This window comes from Sus scrofa, chromosome 11, assembly GCF_054392235.1.
Source record: "Sus scrofa isolate SSC_HxYL_T2T_F1_AM1 chromosome 11, Sscrofa_HxYL_maternal_Yorkshire_Landrace_v2.0, whole genome shotgun sequence".
NCBI classification, from domain to species: domain Eukaryota; kingdom Metazoa; phylum Chordata; class Mammalia; order Artiodactyla; family Suidae; genus Sus; species Sus scrofa.
In genome coordinates this window covers 26,387,877-26,408,460 of record NC_139393.1, presented here as the reverse complement: position 1 = coordinate 26,408,460, position 20,584 = coordinate 26,387,877, and the positions used below count along the sequence as shown (strand labels likewise).

The window sequence follows — 20,584 nt, the reverse complement described above, 5'->3', positions numbered from 1 at the left end:
GTTCAAGAACAAGCAAAATTAACTGGTGGTGATAAGATTCAGAACAGGGGTTATCTGGTGGGGTAGAGGAATAACTGGCTAGGAGGACATAGGAGATTAAGCTTGAGGATGTTAAGTATTCTGTACCTTGATCTGAGCAGTATATACACGTAAGACTTCAAGCTCATGAGTGGCAGATTTAAGAACTGTATTACCTATCACACATCCATAAGTAATTCTAAAAGTAAAATAAATCAAATATAAGGGGACAACGAACTCACTACATTCATATCCTTTAGGAGCTATTATTATACAAACTGGATTTCCAAAGGAGGCATGGCGCCTAAGAGGACCATACCAAACGTAGATTCAGAACATGAAGAGCTATCCGGCCGACATTAGGAATTGTGGACAAAGTTCTGTGTCTCTAGTAACCTGACTCTGACACGGATCCCAGAAGCATCACTAGGAAACATCACAGCACAACAGAGTCATCAGCCACTCTGAAGGTCTTCATATCCAGACCCAAAAAACATACTCCAACCTAAAAGGCCCCACAGGACCTAGGCCTTCATTTCCTCCCCACCTCATCTCTTACTTCTCTTTCATCCCCCTCCAACTAAATGGCCTTCCTGCTGCTCCTTGTGCAGGCCAACTTCACGCCTACCTCAGGATCTTGAAACCGGCTCCTCTTCCTGCCTGAAATCATCTTTCTCCAGAGCTTCCAAGCTCACTCCCTCAGGCCTCAGCTCAGATGTCACCTCCTCAACCAACCATGTGGCAGATTTCTTTTAGAAGTCACGGTGAGGAAAAGGTTCTCCTGCCTCAAACTGCTCACCTTCCATGTGGTGGATCACAACTGCGAACCAAGGTTCCCTCTTGAGCTTCCAAGCAAGAGACACCTGGCTAAACTTTGGGACCCACTGCATCACGTATTCTTAATGTGGGCTCCCTTTATTAGTTTCAATCATGACTTCACTCTTGTTTTTTGCTTTCCTTTACACCTTTATAGCCTTTCATTGCACACAGAATGCCCACCAAGTCAGCTAAACATCGAACTAAGACTTTAACCCACAGCAATCAGTACCTTGCACACAACAAAAACCCCAAGAAATTGTTTTGAGGAAGAAGCAAATGAGTGAATAATCAACAGTGACAGGACATCTGGAAATTTTCAGGCACACACAGGAAAGGTTTTTGTTCCAGTAGCGAGTTCATACAGGCACTTAGCACAGAGCCTGGTACATAAAAATGGCAAGGATGACTTAGTCAAGCGAAAAGCCGAGTTAACAAATATCAAGCCTAAAATTTCCTTTTTGTCCCTAATGCCATTAAAAACAAACAAAAAAAACCAGGCCCTTTCAGGCCAACTATGAAAGTCAACCACATTCCCAAGAAAGAAGGCAGGTTTTACTGAGACGCTCCGAGGATGCAGGAACCGTCTAGGAGAGGGAGGTAGCAAGAACTGGGATCTGGAGTGACTGGGCCGCTGATGGACAGAGAAAAGAGGCGGGGGTTTTCAATATCAAGACTGAGACACAAGAAAAGCAGCAGCCCCGGCCCCGGGAAAACAGTGCTGCGAAGAGGCGGGGTGGGCCAGAACCCAACGCGGCCCCCCCGTTGCCCACAGCAAAGTGAAGGAAGCTGGACCAGCTCGCTCACCTCTAACGCCGCCTGGGGGTCCTCTTCGATCAGAGCATCTGAGAAGCTCCGGAAAAACCTGCCAGGAAAACAACGACTTCAGCAGGGCGCACTAACCAAGGAAAACAGAGGATGCTGGGTACTAATAAATAGCAAAGAAAAGGTAAAACACGCACCTTTGGGCCGTTGCAGGTCCCGCTGCAGCCGCCGCCATCCCTACTGGTCACTGTTACCGCTGCTGGAGCCGCTCCTACCGAGGTTACCAGTCCGCCGCCGCCCAAGGGGGAAACTTCTGGAGAAACACCAACCGAGCTTCCGTCCTAAGGAGCCAACGAGCAGCCACGCAGCGTGCCGCGGGGGGTGGGGGGGGAGGGGAGGCGAAGCGCGGGCGCGGGGTGGGCTGGGACCGTGGAGGACCGACTCTCCCGGCCCGCCCCCTGGCCGGAGACCAGCCCCGCAGGCTCCGCCCCCTGCAGCCTCGGTTACGGAGGCCGCGGTGGTTCACGCTAGCCCTCCGTCCCGCTGCGCGCCCACAGTCCCGTGGAGCCTCCGGAGCGCTAGCTTGAAAGGAGTTTTGTACCATACTGTTCTCCTTCGGGAACGTGTGGACTTTGGGGGAGTTTATATGTCTGTTAATAACACAAAGCACATCGAGCTCCGTTTTTCCCTGCAGCGCTCATCATGGCTCTTGGAGGCAACCGAGCCCTTTGTGACCCGTGACGTCATCCCGCGCTACGTGTTCTTTTCCGGGAGCGAGTTCCGGATGGCGCGGCGCATTGGTGGGTGCCGGCATCTTGGCGCTGGGAACCCTGAAGGCCGCGGACTTTCCGGAAGTCGTTCTGCCTCTGCGGAGGGTAGAGCAGAGGAAGCCTTTTGGTTCCGGGGCAGGTGGACTGTTCCATGGGCCCCAGGACTCCGCAGACCTAAGGTTGTCTTCCTCGTTGGCTTCCCAGACTAAGAAGAAAAACGTATTCCACCCGAATGCATTGAAAGGAGAAATGGACCCTCAAGTTGTCTTGGTGTTACTTTACACCTAGTCGGACAGGCCCCCTCCCACTTTTGACCCATGCAGTTCAGATAGACGAAACTTCCAGCAGGTTCCACGGACCGGAGTCCGGGAGCAAGAGGGAGTGGGAGTGAATGGTTGGTTCCTCAGTAGAGATGAAGGAATAACTGAAGTTGAGTGTCTACTACATCCAAAATCTAAACTAAGTCCTGGGATTCAGTGGTGGTAATGCCCCCCAGAAACTTAAGTCAATTTAGTTCTAAGTGCTAAAAGGAAAGAAAGACAGTAGTCAGTGATGTGGTAACAAGGGGCTTTTAGCCGCCCATAAGGTCTAGGGATGGAATCCTCAAACACTTTGTACTCGGAGCTTCAGTTTGGAAAGACGAATCAGTGAAGGAAATGAAAAAAGCAATTCAGACGGAATAGGATGAATGCTAGCAAGTGATAATGTGAACTCAAAAATTGATAGAGCCAAAATTCAGGCTAGAAGCAGAGAGGGCAGGGAGGTAGGTTATGTGCCAGGTCATAAAGGACTAGTTGTGGTCCGTTGAGAAGTTGGGATGAGCTTCTCTGAAGGATCCTAACCCATTATAAGATTTTTACTCAAAAGAAGGCTGTACTAGTGAAATTTACATTTTAAATGTTTATTATCTGTGCTATCAAAGAATAAAGGAAAAGAACAGTCATTGGGGAGTTCCTGTTGTGGTGCAGCAGAAACGGATCCAACTAGGATCCATGAAGATACTGATTCAGCCCCTGGCCTCAATCAGATAAGGAAACAGCTTTGCGGTGAGCTGTGGTGTAGGCTGGCTGCTATAGCTCCGATTGATTTGACCCCTGGCCTGGGAACTTCCATATGCCAAGGGTGCAGTCCTAAAAAGAAAAAAAAAAAGGAAAGAAAGAAAAAAGAACAGTTGGAAGACAACTGCTGTATTACAAGCCAAAGTGACTCTTATAAATAGGTCTGTAACAATAGGGATGGAGGGGATGGTAAGAATTGCAGAAATAACTAAGAAAAAACTGGGTTTGCTGATCTTTCCTTTTGTTTTGCTTCTTTTTAGGGTATATGGAAATTTCCAGGCTAGGGGTTATCAGAGCTGCAGCTGCCGGCCTATGCCACAGCCGCAGCAATGCCAGATCTGAGCTGCATCTGCGACCTACACCACAGTTCACGAGATGCTGGATCCTTAACCCACTGAGTGAGGCCAGGGATCAAACTCGCATCCTCATGAATACTAGTCAGGATCCTTACCGCTGAGCCACCACCAGAACTCTTGAGCTTTCTTTTTGTGATCAGTTCTTTTTGCATCTGGTATAAGGTTTTGCCTACTCAAAAGCCATGAACAGAGTCACCTGTGTTTTCTTCTAGATGCTTTACTATCATACTTTTCATGTCCAGGTCTATTAATTTTTATAAAATGTATGAGGTTGGGATCAAGGTTCCTTTTCCCCCTAAATGGATATCCCAGCCCTACATACTGAAAAGATTTATTTGCCATTCCCCCCACTAAATAATTATGGTACTTTTGTTATAAAGTAGTTGATCACACATATGTGGGTCTGTTTCCAGGTTCTCATTCCCTTGGTCTAAACTGGTACCACACCATTAATTGATTAACTTTATGAGCCCTTTTTTTTTTTTTTGCTTTTTATGGCTGTACCTGTAGCATATGAAAGTTCCCAGGCTAGGGTTCAAAAAAGAGCTGCAGCTGGGGCTTACGCCATGGAAATGGCAACACCAACACCAGATCTGAGCTGCACCTGTGCAGCAACTTAAGGCAACGCTGAATCCTTAACCCACTGAGCGAGGCCAGGGATCAAACCTGCATCCTTGTGAATACTATGTCAGGTTCTTAACCCACTAAGCCACACCAGGAACTCCTATAGTCTTGAAGCCCTGTAACTTTTCCTTCAAAATTGCCTTGGCTAGTCAAAGTCTTTTGTATTTACATTATTTTATACGTTTTACAACACATTTCCATTTATTTATGTTTTACAATGACCCCGTCAAATTTTCCAAAAAACCCCAACAACAACCCTGCTGGGATTTTAATTGGGCTTGCATTGAATCTATAGATCAAGATCAGCCATTTTGGGGAAAACAGTCTCTCTTATTTATTTATTTATTTATTTTTTAAGGGCCGCACCTGCAGCATATGAAAGTTCCCAGGCCAGGGGTTGAATTGGAGCTATAGCTGCTGGCCTACACCACAGCCACAGCAAATTGGATCCGAGGTCTGTGACCTACGCCACAGCTCATGGCCAATGCTGGATCCTTTACCCACTGAGAGAGGCCAGGGATCAAACCAGCATCTTCATGGATCCTAGTCAGGTTTTTTAACTGCTGAGCCACAAAGGGAACTCTCATTTTTTTTTAATTGACTATAGTTAATTTACAATGTGTTTCTAGTGTATAGCAAAGTGATTTCAGTTTTACATGTAAATTCTTTTTCATATTCTTTTCCGCTATAGTGTATTGTAAGATACTGAATATAGTTCACTGCACTATACAGTTTAGCTCTTTTATCTATAGTAATTGCATCTGCTCATCCCAAACTCCTAATTTATCTCTCCCTCATCCCTTCCCCTTTGTTAACCATAAATTGGTTTTCTTCTCTTTTTTTTTCTTTATAGGGGCACACCTGTGGCATATGGAGGTTCCCAGGCTAGAGGTCAAATCAGAGCTACAGCTGCTGGTCTACACCATAGCCACAGCAACACTGGATCCGAGCTGCCATCTGTGACCTACACCACAGCTCACGGCAGAGCCTGATCCCTGACCCAGTAAATGAGGCCAGGGATTGAACCCGAAACCTCATGAATACTGGTCGGATTAATTTCTGTTGAGCAACAATGGGAACTCCCCATAAACTTGTTTTCTATATCTGTGAGTCTCTGTTTTTGTAAGCTCATTTGTGTCATATTTTAGATTCCATATGTAGGTGATATGCCATTTGTCTTTGTCTGGCTTACTGCATGTAGTATGGTGAGCTCTAGGTCCATCCATGTTGCTGCAAATGGCATTATTTCATTCTCTTTTATGGCTGAGTAATACTCCATTTTTTATGTATATGTGGATACATACATCTTCTTTATCCATTCATCTGTCAACTGACATTTAGGTTGCCTCTATTTTTTTTCTGATATCTTCATGTTGATTACTCCAATCTGTGAATGTGATACACCCCTCAGTTTATTTAAGTGGTCTTTAGTTTCTCTCAGCTGCTAGTGTAGAGAAACACTGCTGATTTTTACACATTGCCATTATATTCAACCATCTTAGTAAGGTCCCCATTTGTAGTACTTCATGTAGATTCTTTTAGAATTTTTATGACCGTACTCTTTTCATCTGTGAACAGATGGTTTAATGTTTTCTGTGCAATCTTTTTTTTTTTTTTTTTTTTTTTTTTTTTTTGCCTTTTCTAGGGCCACTCCTGCGGCATATGGAGGTTCCTGGGTTAGGGGTCTAATTGGAGCTGCAGCCTCCAGCCTATGCCAGAGCCACAGCAACGCAGGATCCGAGCCGCATCTGCGACCTACAGCACAGCTCACTGCAATGCCAGATCCTTAACCCACTGATTGAGGCCAGGGATCGAACCTGAAACCTCATGGTTCCTAGTTGGATTCATTAACCACTGAGCCACGAGGGGAACTCCTGCAATCATTATTTATACCTTTTATTTTTCTTGCTGGTTGTCACTGGCTAGTACATGTGCTATAGTGTTGAATAGAAGTAGTGATTATGGACTTCCCGCTTTGGTTGTAACATTAGGAGAAAAGCATTCAATATCATATGTGTTTTCTGCTTTTACTGAAATGTCCATGTATATTTTTTCTTTAATGTGTTCATTTTAATTACATTGGTTGGTTTTCACATTTTCTCTAAATGACCAATATGCATATGAAAAGAAGTTCTAGATCAGTAGCTGTATCAGGGACAGTCAAATCATAATCCAGTACTAAACACGCTCACCAAAATGGCTAAAATTAAAAGGAATTCCACTCCCAAGCCTTGGCAAAGACAGGGAATGAATTACTGTAATATTACGTATACCTTTCATATATTACTGTTGTGAGTATAAACTGGTAATAGCTACTTTGGAAATCTTTGACACTATCTACTCCAGCTAGTCCTACATAGACTCTATTGCCCAGTAATTCTGGCCAAGAGAAAAGAATACTAATGTTTCTATGCAAGAATACCGATTGCAGCACTATTCACAGTAGCAAAAAGTGGAAGGCTGGGAAGGACCATGAGGACAATTTTTTTTTAGGGCCACAGCTTCGGCATGTGGAGTTTACCAGGCTAGGCTTCGAATCAGAGCTGTAGTTGCCGGCCTACACCACAGCTCATGGCTACGCCAGATCCCTAACCCACTGAGCAAGGCCAGGGGTCCTCTTGGTTCCTAGTCGGATTCATTGCCACTGAGCCATGACAGGAACTCCCGGAGGACAACTTTTTGATGCGAGGAATATTAATATATCTTAATTCGGGTGATAATTACAGTAATGTATTCATAGGTAAAATAGTTTCAAGTTCTACACTTAAGATCTGTGCACTTTGTTTCAGTAAAATAGGGAGAAAGACAAAATCAGCAATGAACAATTAGAATTTGAAATTTTAAAAATATTTACAATAGCATTAAATGTTAAATACTGAAAAATCTGACAAAAGATGTGCAAAGTATGTGTACTGAGAGTTACAAGATATTGAGAGAAATTAACATTTAAACAAAAGGATGGACATTCCATGTTTATGAGTCAGAGAGTCAATATTAAGATGTCAGTTCTTCCCAAACTGATCTGTTGATTCAACCTGATCCTAGTCAATATCCCACAGGCTTTTTCCATTTTATAAGCTGACAAACAGGTTCTGAAATTCAAATGGAAATGCAAAAGAGTTAGAATAGCTAAATCAACTTTGAAATATAACAAAGTTGGGGAACCTAACACTACTTGATTTCACCACATCAACCTTGTGTATTGGCAGCAAGGATAGGCAAGTCAGTAACACAGAAAAGCCACCATAAATAGATTCATCTATATGAATAACTGATTTTCAACAAATACCCAAGGGCAGTTCAGAGCAGAAGGTAGAGCTGAAAAAGATAGTCTTCCCAGACTTTTCAATGAAAAAGGACAGTCTTTTCAGCAAATTGGATATATGAAAGGAAAAAAAGTTAACTTCGGTACATACCTTGCGGAGTTCCTTTGTGGCTAAGGATCTGGCGCTGTCACTGCTGTGGCTTTGGTCGATGCTGTGGCACAGGTTCAATCCCTGGCCCAGCTGGCCCAGAAACTTCCACATGCTACAGGTGTGACCAAAAAAAAAAAAAAAAAAAAAAAAAAAATACCTTGTACCATCTACAAAAATTAACTCAAAAATTAATGATGGACCTAAATGTAAAATGTAAAAGCTTAAATCTTCTGCAAGAAAGATCTTTGTGTCCTTGGGTTAGACAGAAGATTTCTTAGCTGCAACAGCAAAAGCATGATCCATAAAAGAAGCTGATAAATTAGACTTTTCCAAAATTTAAACGTTTCTGCTCTTTGCTGATGAAGAGCTTATATCCAGGAGTTCCCGCTGGGGCTCAGCAGATTTAGAACACAGCACAGTGTCTGTGAGGAAGCAGGTTGTTCTATCCCTAGCCTTCCTCAGTGCGTGAAGGACCCAGTGCTGCCATGGCTGTGATGCAGGCCGGCAGCTGCAGTTCTTGTGGTACAGTGGCTTAAGGACCCAGCATTGTCATTGCAACAGCTTGGGTTCAATCACTAGCTGGGGAAATTCCACAGGTCATGGGTGCAGCCAAAAAAGAAAAAGAAATATATTCTAAAGCTGAGAAGCTTCGGAAAGAGATTTCCTCCCAGGGTTCATAGTAGGTATGAACAAGAAACCAGGAGCCACAGCTGATGGGAACAAGCGGATGGTGCATCATCTCATAGATCTTAATCATGAAACTGGATCAGATTCCTGGATGAGACTGATTTCCCTCTCTTTGGGAGAGAAATCATGTTTCATGTAGGTGCGAGCACTTGGAAGTGTATGAATAGGAAGAAAGATGCGTCTAGGTGACAGTAGGTGGTGGTAGGCTGTATCATTCCTCTCTGTTCCTTATTCTGGAGCCCAGTTGTGTTTGTCCATCTCACCAACACATGACCAAGTCCTCTCTGGTAATCCTGCTTCCCTGGCCGGCACCTGGTTTAGGAGGCGGCATCTGACCAATCTAGCCCTTGAGCTCTGAAGGGACAGCTGCTCAGGCTGCTCTGGGAAAGGTCCCCTTAACTGACCAACAGAAACCACTGCAGCTATCTCGCAACGAGGGCAGGAGCCATCCTTGAAACGAAACCAAAATCCTGAGGATAGTAAAACAGAACGATGAAGACGCCTGGCTGCTCAGAATCACCACCCTGCTGCTGAATTAGCCAACTTGGAAACCTCTTAACTCCAAACTTCTAATCTGGTACAATTTAATCATTTTGAACAGTTTTTGTTGTTGTTCCTTGCAATTGAAAGCAGCCCAATCCTGACTGATGTTATGATTTGGAGAGTAAGATTTGAAAATAAGGTGGCTGGAGGACTCAAGAAGAGGTGAGCCTGGAGTTCCTGCTGTGGCACAGTGGGATAATGATCCGGCTTGTCTCTGGGGCGGCGTCAGTTCGATTCCCCAGCCTGGTGTAATGGGTTAAAGGATCCAGTGTTGCAAGAGCTTGGGTCGGATTCAATCCCTGCCCCAGGAACTTCCATAGGCCACAGGCATGGCCATTTAGAAAAAAAGAAGAGGCGAGACTATACAGGGTCTCAACTCTACCTAAGGACAGTAAGGAACCACTGAACAGCTTGATATGATTAAATGCACTCCTCCTGCACCAGAGAGAACACATGGATGGGGGACAAGGTGCAGACAGAGAATGAGAACAGTGATCTTGAGATGAAACTTGGGGGAACTCCAGCCTTTGAAAAGGTCTCTGGAGCAACCCAAGAGAAACACTAAGCACTTATTATAAAGGCAGGAAGAGGACAGGAAAGAGTTGAGCAGAAAAGTAAAGGCAATAAAGAGTTTAAAGAGGAGCTCCCGTCGTGGCACAGTGGAACGAGTCTGACTAGGAACCATGAAGCTGCGGGTTCGATCCCTGGCCTCGCTCAGCAGGTTGAGGATCTGGCGTTGCCGTGAGCTGTGGTGTAGGTCACAGACGTGGCTCAGATCTGGCATTGCTGTGGCTCTGGCGTAGGCCAGTAGCAACAGCTCCTAGCCTGGGAACCTCCATATGCCGCAGGTGCGGCTCTAAAAAGACGAAAGAAAAAAGAGTTTATTTAAAGAAAAGAGTGAGTTATAAGAGGTTATCAAATACTGGAGAAGTCAAGAAAGAGAAGGGTGGGGATTTGGCAATATAGAAATAGGTTACTATTTAATGAGCTTTGCAACAGTACTCAGGGTAACAGGGCAAATGCATTCTCCCGTCGGTTAAAGAATGAATGGAAAGCGAGGAAAGCAGCAGGTTCATAAGTTAAGGACCGTGACAATAACATTGAAGGTACGTCTTCAAAAAATACATGTTGAATCAATGATTTGAAGTGTAAGGCCACATGCTGAGTAACAGTTTGCCCCGTTCAGTTCAGTATGATGAGATTATATCAGGAGAGGCAGGACTAGAGTTCTAGGGGTGGAAAACTTTTCCTTGATCTTCTTAGGGTCCCTGGCTGGGCCTAAAAAGCAAACTGACAAAGACAGATGAAAGAAGAAAAGCATAATATTTAATACAAATTTTCCATGCCACAGAAGCCCCCCTCAGGAAATAAAGACTCCAAAGAAATGGTTAAGCTTGAGCATTTATACTGGGTTTGATGAAGAATGGAAAGTCATGGAAAAACAATGGAACAGAAGTGTGTGAGCTAAGGATAGTAAACTGGAGAAAACCAGCGAAGCCTATTCTTTCAGATTCTTCTCTGCCCCCCCCCTTCAGAAATTAAGAATGCTCCTTTTAAAATCGTATTTGGGAAGAAGATTCATTGACATGAGGAAATGCGTAAGTGGAAGTTACGGCCAGGTATAGAGGTATTGGATTGAGATTTTAAGTTTCTTTTTTATTTTTTATTTTGTTGTCTTTTTGCTATTTCTTTGGGATACTCCCACGACATGTGGAGGTTCCCAGGTTAGGGGTCGAATCGGAGCTGTAGCTACTGGCCTACGCCAGAGCCACAGCCATGCGGGATCCAAGCCGTGTCTACAACCTACACCACAGCTCATGGCAATGCCGGATCCTTAACCCATTGAGCAAGGCCAGGGATCGAACCCACAACCTCATGGTTCCTTGTCGGATTCGTTAACCACTGAGCCACAACGGGAACTCCAGAGATTTTAAGTTTCTTATGTTTTTCTGTTCCATGTTTTCCGAGTATAACAATTAACAGATCTAATTTCTAATTAGAAACCTTGTTTTTAAAGTGGGTTCAGTATCACTGCTGGGAACATTTTCTTTTCTAATTTTTGGAGCTTGGTAATCCATTGTGTGATGTCTGGAAGCTGCCTTTCGGCAAGGCAGAAAGGGAAAATGAGAGGGTGACATTTCTGCAATTCTAATCTGACTAATGGAGGTTGTTCCATAAACATTTAAGATGCTGTAATACTCACAACATTTTCTGTTTACTGTTCTTAAACGCTTGAAAACAAAAACACGGAATTTTTTACATGATTTATTTAATAATAAACCAATTAAAGATACAAAAACGTTTAGAGGATTCCAAAATTTAAATTTTTGTTTAAATACAAATTCACTCTGTAATACGAAAACATATAACATTAGACCTCTAAACATAATGATTTTTTTCATCTACAAAAATTTCTTTTTGCTATACCTAGAAAATTTGCAGAAAACAATTTTTCTCGTGGAATTAAATGTACATTATTTACAGCTGAAAAAGTAATCTAAAAACTATTTCATTTCAGAAACTTGGATATATATGTATATTATCTTTGTATGCAACTCCCCCTCCCCCCACTCCCAATAAAAAAAAATAATCCAAAATATAAGGCAGTTATGCTTTTATAAGCAACTGACTACTCAGCCAGATTAGCCCAAGGCTTGTTTGCTTTCTGGGGCCTTCAAGAGCCCTGACTCTTTCAAAGCAGCAGTGTATCACTTAGCACTAAGCGACATAACTTCACTTGTGGTCCACAGTGCACAGTGGCCTAAAGAGGTAAGGAACAAAGTAGACAAGAGGAATTCACAGCAGATGGTCCAGATTAACAGCAGAATGAATTCTGTAGGGCCATGAATTTTTCTCCAATATTTTAGCTATATATTTACATTAGGAGATAAGCTGATAATGTTTTCATTCATATAACTTTAAAATGTTGGGTTTAGAGTCATAAAATTTAGAACTACAGAGGAAACTGGAGCTCATCTCGTCTGATCCAATACATCCCTCCTCCTCTGAGGCCCAGAAGGATCAAGTGGCTTGCCCAAGGTGACACACCTGGTGAGTAGGAGGGCCACTCTTAGGCTGATGCTTTTACACCACCTGCTTCTGAAACAGGATCAGCCGTATCACGGGCACATTTCAGTTTTTAAAGTTGTGTTTTACGCAGCCATCGTTTAATATACCGTACAACCAACTAAAGTCAACCTAAGAGAAATCCTAATTTTAACAGAGCATAAAATAGGTGTCTTGCATTTGAAAGAGTCAAGCCTTAACCTATACAAGTGGAATGAAAATAGCGCCTATATAAATTTCCTGATGCCTTATATTTAAGTACTGTATTTACAAAAGAATCAGAAAAGCTAATACAGTGTAAAATTTAAAAAGAAACTTTAAAAATGGTCATGATAGAGCTTGAAAAAAATTTTCAAAAGAATATCTTCAGAGTATAAAACGCCTGTTCCTTCACAATTAAATTCTTAAACATGTGGAAAACAAAAAGAGAAACACACTTGGGTTTTCCTTCCTCATCTACACAAAGTCAAAAATCACAAAGTCAAAGTCAAAAACTCCAAGGTACTATTTTTAACAAGTAACTACACAATTAGGAAGGTTTGCAGAATTTATCTTAGAATCAATCACTCGTTTGCATACAATGGAAAAGGTTCCACTGAAAAGAGAATCATCCAGGATTCCTTTGGCATACGAATTAGAAAGAGCTGGGTTCCAGCAGTTCATTTTTTATAGCTACCTGAGACGTAAATCCATTGGAACTGGATACCACCATCACATAAGGCTGTGGCTGCTGCTCCGGTTCCTCGGCGGCGCCTTCTTTCCAGCTATCTTCCACCTCCTTTTTCTCTCCTTCCTGCATGTGAGTTTTTGTCTCTTGCGCTTTGATCACGGACGTGATCACCGTGCCAGGGGGGTGAGCCACCAGTTGTGAATTGCGAGGAGAAAAGGTCACCACGGGGGTGCTGGCACTGAAGGAGGACGGAGATGAGGCCACACTGACGGTTCCGTTGCAGACCGACTGCACGCTGCTCGGAAGAACCTGCTGGACGTGGGCGGGGCTCAGGACGAGCGAAGGCGGGGAGCCCGGCTTCGGCGACTGCAGCACCACGTTTTCTTTCAGTACTGTCATGGGCTGGGAGGAGGGAATGGCTTGCAAAATAAATTTCTGCGATCCAGCCCCTGAGGATGGATCCGTGCTGGCTATAACTGTTGTGATTGGCACGGTCTGGAGTGTCACTGTGTGCAAATGCTGATTCCCAGGAGATACGACCACTGGAACTTGGGCTGGAGCCTGTAGAGTCCTATCGAGATTAGGAAATAAAAGGGAGGGAATGAGCATATTCTACCACCCCGAAAACGTGAACATTTGAAAGGTCCTTCGGACCAAACACGGCTGGCAGGGTATGGCTAGGAGTAAAGGCCAGATGTACTAATGTTATTGGGCAGGTTGTGATGTGTTGGAAGGCTACAGACTAACCTTGAGAACCCGGCTACTTTTCCAAAATACACTGCGCGCCTCCCATCTTTCCCTGGCCACCCGATTCACGATATTCTGGGTGTAATCTGAGCCTGGAAATGGTACCTGACCCTATAGACAGATTGATTGATTGATTGATTGATTGACTGACTGATGGACTGATTTGTCTTTTTGTCTTTTAGGGCCACACCTGCAGCATACAGAGGTTCCCAGGCTAGGGGTCCAATCAGAGCTGTAGCCCTGGCCTACACCACAGCCACAGCAACGCAGGATTCGAGTCTTGACTGCGACCTACACCATAGTCCGGAGCACCGCCAGATCCTTAACCCACTGAGCGAGGCCAGGGATTAAACCTGAGTCCTCACAGGTGCTAGTCGGGTTTGCTAACCACTGAACCAAGACAGGAACGTCAAGATGCTATTTTTTAAATAAAAAAGACTCGGGGGCTTCTCAGGCCAAGAGTTCATGTACATGCACAGAGAGAGAAAATAGTCCTTGGTCTATCGTAAGCACACAGATTGTACGTATAAATATATATATATATAGCTTTGCCACCCTATACATATGATTATTCCTATTTTACACCTGAAGAAATTAACACACGAAGATGTTGAACAGCTTACGTATAAGATGACCAGTTAGGTAAGAAATGAGGTCATTTAACTGCAGAGCCTATGAGCTTAACTATTACAACATACTCTGGGGTTAACAGATGCAACCTATTGGCTTTGGAATGGATAAGCAATGAGATCTTGCTACAGAGCGCTGGGAACTCTATCTAGTCACTTATGATGGAGGATAATGTGAGAAAAAGAATGGATATATGTATGTGTGACTGGGTCACTTTGCTGTACAGAAGCAAACTGACAGAATACCGTAAACCAACTACAATGGAAAAAAAGAAAAATCATTTAAAGAAATGGAAAAAACCTATTACAACATACTGTCACTTCTTCAGTCCTAAGTAACTTCCGCTAAAGATGAATATTTACTATTATATCTTTAAACTGGGGGGACTTATAACTTTTTCATACACACCTCTCCCCTTCCTCTTTCCCTCTCTCAGGTGTGGCATAAGCAATAATGTACCTGGGAAAGTTCCACATGGCTATTCGGGGCTACCGCTAGATTTTTCAACTCTTGTTCAAATCAGAAAAAGCTGCCCCTTTCTTGAAACACCTGACTGCCATCTGCCAGGAAAAATATATATACTCATCTACAGTATCTGTGGCATAACTCTATTTGAACAAATTCTAAAACAATTTTTGCTAATATTCAGCGATTAAAAGATAAAATATTAGCAGCCTTTTCCCAACCACAGGCATTTTAAATGACTTTTTTTCTTAGTTCATGGTTAAAGTGTCAGTTACATTACATTATAGAACAAAGCGGTATTACAGTTAAATGAAGTACTTTAAAAAATTCGCCTAAGCTGCTTGTAAACTAACTGGGCACAATATTGGTAATTTAAAATCCCTCAAACTTTCTGACGCTAAGAAAGATGCACAGTATAATATTTAGCTTTTATTGAACATCTACTCAGATGTCAGGAAGTGTCATTTAATTGTTGTAACCGCCTGTAAGTTTAAGTAATATCATCTTTATTTTATAGATGAGGAAACAGATTCAGAATTTGATCCAACGTCAAATGTAATAACTGACAAGGCCAGATGGACAGAAGGGTGTGCCCACATTCTTCCTACTCTATTACACTGATGTTGATTTTTTTTTTTTTTTTTTTTTTTTTTTTTTTTTTTTTTTTTTTTTTTTAGGGCCGCACCTGCAGCCTAAGGAGGTTCCCAGGCTAGGGATGAATCGGAGCTACAGCTGCCAGCCTACACCCCGTTCACCGAAACTCGGGATCTGAGCCATGTCTGTGACCTACACCACAGCTCAGGGCAACGCCGGATCCTCAACACACGGACAGAGGCCAGGGATCGAATCCGTGTCCTCATGGATACCAGTGGGGTTTGCTACCCCTGAGCCCCAACGGGAACTCCTATTACATCGTTTTGAAGGTAATCTACACATCACCCATTTTTAGAGTCTGATTTATCTACATGACCCTAAGACACACTCTCAGTGCTTGAATAAACATTATGAGAAATAAGTTACGCAGGGTAGGTATATGGATTTCCAAGTTTAGCAAGGGCCAATTTTAGGAAATATTTTACCAGAGGTTTGTTTCTGTTAAGCCAGTCAAAATGAAAGTTTGTAAAACTGAGCACATAAAACGCCATAAATCAATTAAGAAACGTTGAATCGATTTCAACATAGATCCATTTGGCCTTCCATGTCCTCCCCTGGTCTCCACATCCACGGATTCAACCAACCTCCAATGGAAAATATCCCCCCCACCCCCCAAAATTCCAGAAAGTTCCAAAAAGCAAAACTTGAATTTGCCATACGCTGGCAACTATTTACATAGCATTTCCACGGTACTGGATGTTTTAAGTGAGCTAGAGATGATTTAAAGTATACGGGAGGGGAGTTCCTATTGTGGTGCAGTGGTTAACAAATCCGACTAGGAACCATGAGGTTGTGGGTTTGATCCCTGGCCTTGATCAGGGGGTTAAGGATCCAGCACTGCTGTGAGCTGCGGTGTAGGTCACAGACGAGGCTCTGATCTGGTGTTGCTGTGTCTGTGGCATAGGCTGGCAGCTGTAGCTCAATTTGACCCCTAGCCTGGGAACCTCCATATGCTGCAGGTGTGGCCCTAAAAAGAAAATAGTAATAATAATGAAGTATATGGGAGGATATACTATGCCATTTTACATAAGGGGCTTGAGCATCTTCAGATTTTGGTATCTCAAGGGGGTTCTGCAACCAATGCCCTAAGGATACCAAGGGACAATTCTGTGTGCAAATATATGAGATAAAAAGAAATCAGCAAAGGAAAAAATTGAGAAAAAGCATGTTGCTACTTCATTGTAAACAAGGGATAACTACGTAACTAAGTGAACTGACAGAGTGGCAAATCATCAAGTTCACTGCTTTAAACTTAACTACTTGTAATAAAACACAGCCTCTACCACTTACTAGATGTGACCAGGCTTCTTGGCCTCTCCTTGCCTTGGTTGCCTCATCTGTAAAATAGGAATAATATTACCTACATCTTGTTGAGCAGTAAGGACTCTGTACATTAATATAGTAAAGGGCATGAAATAGAGAGTGCTTTGAAAGTATCAGCTCTTGTTGTTATATTAATGTAATAATTAATCTAAATTTAAGTCATAAGCATTCCACCTTCTCTCAACTATAGGAAAAAAAAAACTTTTTTTTTCTTTTTAAGGCCACACCTGCATCATATGGAAGTTCCTGGGCTAAGGGTCAAATCAGAGCTGCAGCTGCCGGCCTACACCACAGCCACAACAACAATGTATCTGAGCCACATCTGCAACCTACAGCACAGCTTGAGCAATGCCGGATCCTTAACCCCACTGAGTGAGGCCAGGGATTGAACCTCTATCTTCAGGAAGACTATGCTGGGTCCTTAACCCACTGAGCTACAAGGAGAACTCCTAAAAAATTTTTTTTAATTGTCTTTGATTTCATTAAAAAGGAGTCATAAAATCAAGAAGGATATAGCCAAATTTCTGGTAATTTTCTTAGTGATAATATGGTCATTTAGGACGTATCTACTCTTAAAAAGTTATAGGCTAAAATATTTAGGGGTGAAATGTCATGCTGATGTCAACTGACTTTTTCCAAATAGAAAAAAAGGGTATAAATAAATACACAGAGAAAACAAGGAAGGCAAAATGCTCTTAATTGTGAATTGAGATGGATGGTAAATGCACTGTTGCAACCTTTCTAAAATTTGAAATTTCGTATAAAAAAAGTTGGGATAATTAGTGAAAATAAGTAGGATTTGGGGGAGGAAAATAAAATAACAGCCAAATGAGGGAAGAATTTTTTTTTAAGTCAAAGGAATGATTAAGAATATGTGTGGAGGAGTTCTCATCATGGTGCAGTGGAAATGAAACTGACTAGGAACCCATGAGGTTACGTGTTCGATCCCTGGCCTCACTCAGTGGTTTAAGGATCTGGTGTGGCCGTGAGCTGTGGTGTAGGTTGCAGACACAGCTCGAATCTGATGTGGCTGTGGCTGCAGGCTACAGCTCCAATTGGACCCCTAGCCTGGGAACCTCCTCCATGGGCCACGGGTGCACAGGTGCAGCCCTAAAAAGCGGAAAAAAAAAAAAAAAAAAAAAAAAAAAAAAAAAAAAAAGGAATGTGTGTTGGTATATGTATATATACATACATACATACATGTAAATACAGGGTAATTTCTACAAGGAGAAATCATGTTTTAAAGTTTGAAAAGTTACATTTTGTATTTCTTCATTTTATAAGTAGTCCCCCTAAGAGAAGTCATTACTCCAAGAAGAGATAAAGAAGGGTCGCATACACTCCTTCAAAATAAATTCTATAGATATAAAGGCGGGTTATATGTCAGACTGTGTTAGGTGCTAGGAAGAGGGCCAGGAATAGAAGCTATCTCCTACAGATTTAAATGCAGAGCAGGAGACAGGCATTAAAGTCAATCGGAACACCTGGTTTGTGAACTAGCACGTGGTCCAGGCAAGCAGGGAGCTTTAGGCAGAGAGCAAGGAAGGAATTAGGAGCAGAGAGAGAGCTGGCAGTGGAGGCTCCAGACCCTGGACTGCACTCTGTCTGCAACAGGTCTAATAACAAAAGCTGTAAGAAGGCGGTGTCACAAATGCTGACTCCTGACCCATTTAAAAGAATGGCTCTGGTCAGAAACATCACGTGATGAGATGTGTCGGTAACATACAGGTTGGACTGACGAGGCAAAAATATGAGAGGCTGGAAGCAGGGAGAGAATCCACAGGAGTCTCCAAGAATTTGGAAATGAAGATTTTGAAAGGTACCCTAAAGAGAGCTTGAAAATCATGGGGAGAGAGTGTTGTAATTACAATGTTTTAATACTTGGCCTGGAGTCGGAATTCAGAAATTGACATTCAGAGTCATTAAGTATCCAGTAAAGTATCTTTCAGAGCTAGAGGTGTGTGCTGCTGTTGTTTTTCTGGTTTGTTTTTATTCTCAAGGTTAAAAAAGGACATTTTCATTAGGGACGCTAAAAAACAACTGAATCAGTTCAAGAAGGGAGTCCTGGGGATCAGCTGTGGCCATTGTAGGTTTCTTATCAACACAAATATACATAATGATAAGATAACAAAGAGCTTAGAATCCAATGGGAGGAACCACATAATTCCAACTAGATATCCAGTCATCATAAGCAACCAAGAGAAGTTAAACAAAACATAAAAGGAAAACGGGGAGTTAAAATAGGTACGTCTTTAATTAAAATGGAAAAAATGTGATTTTACCCTCCTCACTTGTAGCAAGTTTAAAAGGACCATACCAGGAAGACTGAATCATTTAAGACTATTTTGATTCTAGACAGTCTTTACTTCAAGAGCAACTGAACAAAAACCCAACATTTATATTTTAGAATATACAAAATGTAAGACTGAAGTTGGCTAATGAAAATGATCAAAGAGTCATTTTTACTGGATTTGCAAAGGCTCCCATATTTTATTCTAATTCACGTTCTGGAAATTCATGACATAGAATACTGCAAAGGTCCATCGGATTTTCTGCCTTCCTCCCTTTCTCCCATTCTCAATCATCCAGACCACTCCAAAATTTCTGCTAAAGAGCAGTCTCGTGTGTACTTTTGTATCTTTCCTTGGGCTAAGAGGCAAATTCAATTTGATTAAACCAAAAAACTATTTTCCCAATTCTACTACTCTGAAAGTCTAAAAAAGCCATCCTGAGATTCTTGGCCTCACTAGGGATTTGAACTTTAGAACTGTTCCAGACACTATCGGAAAAGATAATACTTTCCCAAGAAATAATGTGTTATTTCTTAGAACTCAACTCATTCCAAAAGGTCACGAGGTATCAATCTATGTGAAATTTTTACAGCTTCTAACTTTGAACACAGATCGGAAACCATTCTCTGGATTTTCTCATATGTGGATCCCTTCTTATAAAATCGATCCAATTATACAAAGCTACAGAAGACTGATACAAATTGACAGACTAACATCAAAGCCTCAAACTCAAGCATCACTGATACAATCAGAGGTGACGGAATGCTGCTCCAACAATCTATTGATGGAGAGAGTTCTAGCTTAAAACCTCTCCAGCTTCTCTTTTCACTCCTGAATTCTGACACCTTTAACAAATGATGACTCTGGTCACAAACATCACACAACGACACGCGCCAGTGACTAGTTTTTCTCACCTAATACTCTGAACGGAAGAACTTAACGTTTCCTCCTGCGCGCTACTGGTTGCTTCTCCTTCTGGAACAGTCTGCACGGGCTGTACTACGTGAATAGTCCGGAAGAGCTGGGTGGGATATGGAGTCTGTGTGGGCTGCACTGTCCTCAGAACTTCTGATGGCTGTGCAGCTTCCACAGGATCTTTGGGTTTTGCAGCTTTAGAATTCCCTGGTTTTAGAACTGTAGTGGCTCCTCCTTTTGTCCCTGGGCTTGAAGATCCTCTCGATCGACTTGGTGGGTTCCGACTCGAAGTGGTGGTTGAAGACAGCGATGGATCTGAGGACTCTATGCTGGAACCTGGATCCTCATCATCTATGTAAATGAGATCTTTTGGCATATCCTTAAACTGATACACCAGGCGCTGACCTTCTACTTTTGCCAGAATACCCCTTTGGTAATAGTACCTATTCAAAGCAGATGAGCTGATCAGTATTTCATTCCGTTAACATAACACTCAACACAACAAAAATGTCCTAATCATCGACAGAAGTTTAAAGTTAGAAACAAGCAAGTGAGAAAAGAATGTCTAAGTGAAGGGTATTTTATTTCCTTTCCATAGCTGGCTGTATAATGTCCCCACCAGTTTAAATTTGACTTCGATAAAGAGGACACATTTTTCTGTATAAAAGTTGATGTGTAAAGAGAAGTGATCCAAATTTTGGCACTGATTTTCATTAAATGGGCAACCTAAAAAGTGTGAGTTAAAAAATCAAATACAAACCGTAACTAAA

The 20,584-nt window shown here is 42.4% G+C and overlaps 2 protein-coding genes across 9 annotated transcripts in view; both read right to left on the bottom strand.

Annotated features, from left to right (window-relative positions):
- The window catches only part of SUGT1 (SGT1 homolog, MIS12 kinetochore complex assembly cochaperone), a 54,672-nt gene extending 52,730 nt beyond the window's left edge, over positions 1-1,942 (bottom strand). For both annotated transcript variants that reach the window (XR_014819591.1, XM_005668449.4), the window contains exons 1-2: positions 1,797-1,942; positions 1,642-1,699 (exon numbers count right to left, since the gene is read on the bottom strand). Coding sequence is in view for 1 of the 2 variants with exons in the window: in XM_005668449.4 (XP_005668506.1) it covers positions 1,642-1,699; positions 1,797-1,834 (96 nt within the window). In the remaining variant the exon portion in view is untranslated. The remainder of the gene's footprint in view (positions 1-1,641; positions 1,700-1,796) is intronic.
- Positions 1,943-11,464: 9,522 nt separating this feature from the next.
- The window catches only part of ELF1 (E74 like ETS transcription factor 1), a 122,454-nt gene continuing 113,334 nt past the window's right edge, over positions 11,465-20,584 (bottom strand). For all 7 annotated transcript variants that reach the window (XM_021065635.2, XM_021065638.2, XM_021065634.2 and 4 more), the window contains 2 exons: positions 19,814-20,257; positions 11,465-13,360 (listed from right to left, as the gene is read on the bottom strand). In XM_021065635.2, the coding sequence (XP_020921294.2) occupies positions 12,754-13,360; positions 19,814-20,257 (1,051 nt within the window). In that variant the 3' untranslated portion in view covers positions 11,465-12,753. The remainder of the gene's footprint in view (positions 13,361-19,813; positions 20,258-20,584) is intronic.